Source organism: Garra rufa, chromosome 6, assembly GCF_049309525.1.
Source record: "Garra rufa chromosome 6, GarRuf1.0, whole genome shotgun sequence".
Classification (NCBI taxonomy): domain Eukaryota; kingdom Metazoa; phylum Chordata; class Actinopteri; order Cypriniformes; family Cyprinidae; genus Garra; species Garra rufa.
Genome location: NC_133366.1, coordinates 6,333,791 through 6,342,404, shown reverse-complemented (window position 1 = coordinate 6,342,404; position 8,614 = coordinate 6,333,791). Strand labels below are relative to the sequence as shown.

General features: G+C 38.1%; 1 protein-coding gene across 1 annotated transcript; it reads left to right on the top strand.

The window, feature by feature from the left end:
• The first annotated feature begins 278 nt into the window (after nt 1-278).
• Nucleotides 279-7,486, top strand: LOC141336790 (NXPE family member 4-like). The gene is made up of 6 exons (XM_073842516.1): nt 279-466; nt 551-609; nt 6,269-6,625; nt 6,811-7,226; nt 7,317-7,387; nt 7,476-7,486. Exons 1-6 carry the CDS (start codon nt 430-432, stop codon nt 7,484-7,486), a joined length of 951 nt encoding a protein of 316 aa, XP_073698617.1. The 5' UTR covers nt 279-429.
• The last annotated feature ends 1,128 nt before the right edge of the window (nt 7,487-8,614 follow it).

The following is an 8,614-nucleotide window of genomic DNA, read 5'->3' as shown; positions in this document are numbered from 1 at the left end:
CGGGTGCAATAAAAGTTTATTCACTTTCTCCACAATAATACAATAAGATTAGATAAACTAGATAAGAACAATGTTAATAGTACACATTCAATTTAATAAAATTATTGCCACTTGTGCTACTGACTTTTTATCGTGAACCACTGAAAACATGGTATCATACGTACCATTTACACTTTAGGTACTAATACATACTTTTAAAATGTTAACATTGTTAAGGGTAAACAAGGTACCGCCCTAGTGACAGCTCCCCCCCCCCCCTACATTCATCTAGAAATCAAACAAAGCCAAGCTAAAGTGCGATTACGGAGGACAGCCATGTGTGTTTAACCGCATATCATATACTTTGTGGGGACTTTTTGTTTTCAGAGCCGTACGGTCACGTTCTTCACTCACAAGCTGAAGTAAAATAGGAGAACAACAGACTTAGCCATGGTTATGCCATCCACACAGAAATCAAATGCACCAGGTAATCAGGACGTTATGGACATTATCACATTTGCCTTTATGTTTCGAAGGATTTGAAAGTTGATCATTTCCATATATTTATCAGTCTGCAGGTTAAGACTACATGTGTTACTGGGTTGTTTTCTTTGGACAACATTCTGTTTGGTAAGTTTCTAAGACATTTTAAAGCAAATGTTAAAATAATGATCAAATAAATAAGTGTTTTATTTCTACCTAACAAGACATCAGGGATGTGTGGAATTTATTTTAAATTCCAATTAAATTCTGAAATCTGAATTTAGGCATCAGAAATTAGCAAACTGAAAAATGCAGAATCTGAAGCTAAATACAAATTTGTGTAGCTGCTGTAATTGTAGTTTTCAATGAATTTGTATATTTGACATTTATGACATTTGACATTTTTTCCAGCTCTTAATTACATGTCACAGGGTGGTTATTTGTAGGCTAAGTATTAGAAAATAATGCAGTTATTTCCGTTTAGCACACATGCTATTCCTGATAGCTAGCAATCTCCATAAACTTCGCATACTTCACTGAATGAGTGCAGGCATGTCAAACCAGAGATTTTTTTTTTACTATTGGCAGATAAGAGGGTCTGTATATATATTGTTTTCTGAGTGTTATCTCTCTTAAGTTGACCTTTGTTTATTACATTTGTTTACTTCTCATTGTCTTTTTTTTTTTTTTTTTTAAATATTTCGTCTCTTATTGTTCATAATAATAATAATAATACATTTTATTTAGAAGGCGCCTTTCTGACACTCAAGGTCACCGTACAGGCATACATAAAAATTAATACATTAATAAATTAAAAAAATTTATAAAATAAATAAAAATGACAGATGAATGGATTTTACAATGAATAGGCTTGTTTAAACAGATAGGTTTTGAGTCCAGATTTGAAATGAAGAAATGAGTCCATGTTTCTAAGATGAGATGGGAGGAAATTCCAGAGGCGGGGAGCAGAGCGGCTAAATGCTCTGCTCCCCATTGTGGTGAGACAGGCAGGTGGAACAGACAAGTGTAATGAGGAAGAGGATCTGAGAGAGCGAGATGGAATGGAAACATGAAGGAGGTCAGATAGATAAGGAGGGGAGAGGTTGTGGATGGCTTTGAATGTCAGCAAGAGGACTTTAAACTGGATACGGAATTGGATAGGGAGCCAGTGGAGCTGCTGGAGGACAGGAGTGATGTGATGAATGGAAGGGGTTCGGGTAATGATTCGGGCAGCTGAATTCTGGACTAGTTGAAGTTTATGGAGGGATTTGTGAGGAAGACCCAAGAGAAGTGAATTGCAATAGTCAAGACGGGAGGTTACTAGGCTGTGGACAAGAATGGCTGCAGAATAGGGGGTAAGAGATGAACGGAGACGATTAATATTTCTTAAGTGAAAGTAGGCTGATGGGTAATGTTATTGATGTGTGGTTGAAATGATAGTGTGCTATCAAGGATGACACCTAGACTCTTAACCTGAGGGGAAGGTGAGATGGAGGAGTTATCAACTGTGATGGAGAAACTGTTAGCTTTGGATAACATGGATTTACTGCCAATGAGGATAACCTCAGTTTTATCACTGTTAAGTTTAAGGAAGTTGAGGGTAAACCAGGATTTTATTTCAGCAATACAATCAGTGAGGGTAGTGGGTGGTAAAGTGGATGAGGGCTTTGTGGTGAGGTAGAGCTGGGTGTCATCCGCATAGCAGTGGAAATTAACATTGAATTTACAGAGAATATTGCCGAGGGGAAGAAGGTAGATGATAAAGAGAAGGGGCCCCAGGACAGAGCCCTGGGGCACACCTGTAGTGATGGAGGATGGAGTGGATTTGAATGATTTAAGCTGAATGAACTGAGTGCGGCCAGAAAGATAGGATTTTAGCCAATTTAGTGGAGTGTTGGTAATTCCAATGGATGATAGTCTATTAAGAAGGGTGGTGTGACAAATAGTGTCAAAGGCCGCACTCAGGTCAAGGAGGATAAGGATGGTGAGTAGTCCAGAATCAGCTGCCATAAGAAGGTCGTTGGTGATTTTTACAAGTGCTGTTTCAGTGCTGTGGAGTGGGCGGAAACCAGACTGGAACTGTTCATAGAGATTGTTGTGAGAAAGGTGAGAATGGATTTGAGTGGCAACCATTTTTTCAAGGATTTTGGAAATGAAAGGTAGGTTAGAAATAGGACGGAAGTTATTGAAATTTGAGGGGTCAGCGCCAGGCCTTTTCAGGATAGGTGTAATGACAGCAGTTTTGAAGGATGTTGGGACAATTCCAGTGGTAAGAGAGGAGTGAATAATGGGAGCAATGATGGGGAGCAGAGAAGGAAGGCAGGATTTGACAAGATATGTAGGAAGAGGGTCAAGTTGACATGTAGACGGTTTGGATTTCTGAATGAGTTCGGTGAGTTCTGAGAGAGAGGGCAGGTGAAAAGAAGAGAGTGTGTGTGTGGGTGAATGAAGGTCAGGAAAGGTGTGGAGTTGGTGAGGCATGGAGTCAAGGTGTTGATAGATATTACAGATTTTATCAGTGAAGAATGACATGATGGAATTACAGAAGCAATTTGTATACAAATGGGGAGGCAAATAATCCTGTGGTTGGGTAATATTATTTAAAATAGTGAAAAGTGACTTTGAGTTTCCATGATTAGCGGTGATTAAACTGGAGTAGTACTGAGATTTGGTGGTGGCAATGGAATCCTTGTAATGCAAAATATGGTTATTATATAGTTCTTTGTGTATAGTGAGACCAGTTTTCCTGTACAGTCGTTCCAGTTGTCGCCCTTTTGCTTTCATGAGTCGAAGATCAGTGGTGAACCAGGGGGCAGAGACAGTGAATGAAACAGGTCGAGTTTTTAACGGAGCAAGGGAGTTGAGAATGTTTAGAAGTCCAGTATTGTAATGAGAAACCAGATCATCAGGGGTAGAGAAATCATGGATATCAAGGATGGCAGAAGAATCAATAGTTGTAGTTAGAGTGGCTGGGTTAATGTTTTTTATATTGCGAAAGGTGATATGACGTGGTGTCTTGATGATAGAGAGGGTGAGTTCAGCTGTAAATGAGATGAGAAAATGATCCGTTATAGGGAGTTCCTCAGCTGTAATGTTGATGGGGGTGACTCCAGAACAGCAAATCAAGTCTAGAGTGTGACCTTTGGAGTGTGTGGAAAAAGTTATATGCTGAAGAAAACCAAAACTGTCCAGGCAGGAGATGAAGTCTTTAGTGAGAGGCAGGTTGGGATTGTCCATATGGATATTAAAATCGCCCAACAATATTATATTTGGTGATAAAGTGGATAAATAAGCAAGAAAACCAGCAAAGTCATCTAAAAAGTTACAGTTAGGTTTGGGTGGGCGGTAAACAGTGGCGATGACGGTTGGAATTTGACCAGAAAGTACACAGACCATATGCTCAAACGAGCTGAAGACAGGTGTTGATACTGGCGAGACTTTACACTTCTCGCGGTAAAACATCGCGAGACCGCCTCCCCGACCCGTGCCACGGGGTTGTGATTTGTAAACAAATCCCGGTGGTGCAGCTTCGTTGAGCAGTGAAAAGTCATTAGGTTATTGCCAGGTCTCTGTTAAAAATATAAAATCTAACTCATGGTCAGTGATGAGGTCCCGGATGATATGTCCCTTGTTTGACAGAGAGCGAACGTTAAGAAGAGCGCACTTGAGTGGAGTGTTGTCAGAGCTGGAAGTGTTAGCCGACCGGCTTAGGCGGGCTAACACGTTGTGGTTGACAGCACGGCTGACAGAGCGTGTACGTCGAGAGCTGGACCAGATGGACTTTATGGCTGTAGAGCTGTGAGAGTTGAGATTCCGACGGGAGCCTCGATGGTTGTATCTCCGCCGGGGATAATAGATGATATCCGGATGGAGATGGAGTACAGCTGGCGGGGGGCCAAGCAAATGACGCCGTAGCCGAATCAGGTCAGTAATTGTGTACTGGTATAAACCTGTCAGTGGCAGGAGAACAGGTAGCAGGAGGAACCAGACACAAACGAACCATAAAAACAATTGTAGCGGCATCTTAGGTTCAGAAATCCATACAAATTGGATAACAGTTCAAAAGTTTTCCAGTTTTCCAAACGAGCAGCGGCAGTAGGTCATGCCAGCGTTCACTCATCACAGGAAGTTAACTTCATGGTACCCTCTATGCTACTGTTTGATATTATCCTAAATTTTTCATGTTTATTGTAAGTGTCCTTGAGCTACGGAAAGGCGCTATATAAATAAAACGTATTATATTAAACTTATTGTATTCATTACTATTGGAGAAAGCGTAACAGTCTATTTGTATCACATGTTCCTTGATAGCCAATCACATTACAAGAAGTGCCGTAAGCTGAATCCCACCTGCTGCAGAAAGTCAGTGACTTATCTTATAAAACTGCATTTTTTTTTTCAAACTCTAAAAATAGTTCAATTCAGAAGTATTGTTTAGTGTCCTGTTGAAAATTAGCTGATAGGCAGTTGATTCATTAAATGATAAGCTGTTTCCTCTAAAATGCTGTTTATTCAGTGTAGTGAAGCCTCTCCTCCATTGACATCCATTCAAAGAAAACAGCCTCTGGTCTCCTTTCCGAAACCGGAAACTTTAGCGTTAGCTGTCATGCATTTTTGGCTAAAGGTCGCAGGCTTGCCTTCTATTGGCTTTGGTCAAACAGACGGAACACAAGAGAACAAAAGCACAATACTATTAGCTAAATACATTTGGCTGAATTTTTTTCTAGTTAGACATTAAACGTAGGTCTAAAGTTATACATGTAACACAGCTGAATGTATTTTATGAGAGCAGTAACAGAACAGAGTTCAAATGTGAATGTAGGCTGATTAGTTGTGTTAAAGTCAGGGTTAATGATTTGGTTCAAAAACATTTTTTTGCTACGCTGGTTGAAAGTTTATTCATGTTCCGATAACAATCACTAAGTGGTCTAAATGTATTTATAGGCATTTATATTGTCTGTCCCTTGTGGAAATTGATTGTTTGTCCAATCATATTTCTCGGACTGAGGACTACAACAGGCTTTAATGTAATGTAATGTTTTCTTACCGGTGAATGAGACATGAGGTAAACTGACAGCACTGCATTACATCTGTTAGTTTACTTTATTATTATAGTATTATTATCCTTACATGTGAGTCAATGGCAGCCCTATAAGGGGAACATAGGAAAATTATGAAATTGGGCACACTTGTAGTAATGATCATTAATAGTGACCTGACCAATTTCCGGGTTTCTAGGACCAACTCTATAGCGCCACCACCAGTTAAAATTTCACTTTTCAAAATGGTTACAATAAATAAATAATAAATAAAACTTAGTACACCTAATTACTTTCCTCATGGTGATCACATTGCATATCTGACATTAAGATATTGGCCATTTTGAAAAGTAAAATACTAGTTTTTTTTTATACTCCTCCATCAGAATGTGTCCAATTCTCATGAAAATGGCTCAAATGATCTTTGGACTATGCCACATAAAAATGATGGAACAGATTTGTGATATTCATCTTTATTCAAAAGTTGTGATGTCACAAATGTGTGGAAGTTAAAAATTGGTTAAGAGGCTAAACTTTGTATGCTGCATCAATACCATGATCTGAGGGTCCATGCCAAAGTTGGAAACAATGCAACCTACGGGTTAAGAGATACTAAAAATCAATGTTTATAAGGGTCAGAACATCAAGTCAGGGCCATTAAAGATGATAAATAGAATACACACACACACACACACACTGTTACATTAAATATTTGCATGTAGAACTAAATGAAATTTGGTGTGATTGATATTCTGATCCTCTCTCAGGTTCTATGGGCACTGAACAGTGGGACCCACATCAAACTATTTCAGACCACTAGACCTAAACCAGTTATTCAAAACAATGGTTCATCTGTAATATCGGCGTCTGACATGGGAATCAGTGATGAGGAGTGGGAAAGACTACAAAAGGCTATTGACTGGCCTATTCCAGATCAAGAAATCACTCATCTGAATCAGAGCACAAGTCCAGTTCACTCATCTTTTTCTATTGTGGGACTCAAAGACAGTTACAAAGTGGGAGAAAAGATATCTGTTACTATCACAGCCAGAGACCACAACAAGAACCTGAAAATATATGGAGGAGATTTTTTCCAAGCAAAACTTTTTAATTCAGAGCTAAAGGTGTGTTTATTTTTATTTTTTACATAAACACAAACACACAACAAATCAATACACAGGCATTTTCTTATTGAGTCTTATTGAGTTTCACTTGCGTTAATTGTTTGTACATTTACACAATAAAAATGTAAACATTTATTTGCCAACAGACATTCCACTAAACTTATTCTTTTTTGGTGTTCTTGAAGGCGAGTGTGTACGGGGAGGTTGTGGATCATCGTAATGGGATTTACTCTGTTGCTTTCCTTCTGCCCTGGGAAGGTCAGGCAGAAATTTTTGTACGTCTTGAGCACTCCAGTGAGGTTGTGCAGATTCTTAAAAAATACTGGGAGTCTTCCTTCCCACGCAGCCACTATCTTGGCTTCTTTGAAGGGACAGGACCCAATAAAACCAGGATCCGTGAAGTAGTAGAATGTAATCTTAAGTGGGGTCGAGATGGAAGTTGGAAGAAAGGTGACTGCTGCTGTGAGTATAAGGATATAAAAACAGAGACGGTGTGGCAGTGTCTGAGGCCGAAGAAACTTTCCTGTGACAAACTGGTTTATCACTCACATGGACCTTTGGAAAACCCATTAAATCTATTTGAGAAGCAACTTTTTTCAAAGTAACTGATTCAAAATCAATTTTAGAAGAATTGTATAACTGTAAAACAAACAAGCAAAAATGTGTGCTCTCTCTTCTCTTCTCTCCACAGAAAATTAACAAATGTTGCTATTAATGGAGACAAAAAAATCATTACTGTCCTTTCCAGCACTGCAGCCATTGGTATGTTTACATGTGGTCAGTGTACATTTGACCATCTCATTTCCTGTTTGAAGGATAAATTAAGTAATGGATCTTTTTTTCTCTTCAGTGGCAAACTAGAATTAGGCTTGAGTTCTTCTTTTTGTTTATTGTTTGCAAATTGGTTTATCGCATTAACATTTGGCAGTTTACACAATTAAATTATCACACACACACATTCACACATAAGCGCTGTTTCAGCAAATTAAATATTAAATATTCGAAATAGAAACAATTTCAAATCTTCAAATTCAAATCAAAGTTCAAACTCAAAGAGAAAAAAAAAAGTTTAAGCATTTAATGATATTCTAGGGAATTGTGTGCTTCTAATTTCAAACCCTAATCCCAGTTGAACACCTCTGGTGTAACTTTAAATGCAGACTTTGAGCTAAAAATACATCACCAAACACCAATGACTTGTACATGGGCAAAAGTACACCCCTTCTTTAGAACAGTAAAGGTTACTTTTAAAACTGTGGCAGCAAATATGGGAACATAATTAATGTATTTAAAAATTGTATTTCCATCTCTATTGCAACAATTTGGAAGTGTCTAAAATGACTGTACCCATATGAACAAGTCATTGGGTGTTTGGTAATGAGTATTTGCCTCAAAGTCTGCATTTAAAGTCACTCCAGAGGTGTTCAGCTGAGATTAGGACTTGGCTTTATGCAGACCAGTCAAGTTCTTCCACACTTACTGAATCAATCATTTCAATATGAACCTTGCCTTATACATAGCAGCATTGCCATGTTAAAATAGAAAAGGGTCCTGTCCAAACTGTTGCTATAAAATTAGAAGCACACAATTCCCCTAGAATATCATTATTTGCTTAAACATAAAGATTTTTACTCATGGAAGTTACTAAAGTAGTCAAACCTGTTCATTAGAAGGGGTGTACCAATACTTTTGGCAATATAGTGTATATCTAGGCCATACCTATATATGTTATATTTTCTCGAGTCGGGACTCAAACTCAGGTCACCTGAAGTATATTGGCAATATATATATATATATATATATATATATATATATATATATATATATATATATATATATATATATATATATATATCACATTTCTGTATGAATTTCTTTTTTTTTTTTTTCAAAAGTAAATGGTTAAAACATGCACAAACCACATACCAGAGGACAGATATCTGAAATCAAATGTAGTTCCCTTCCGGAGGGAACTCTACGCTGTGTCCT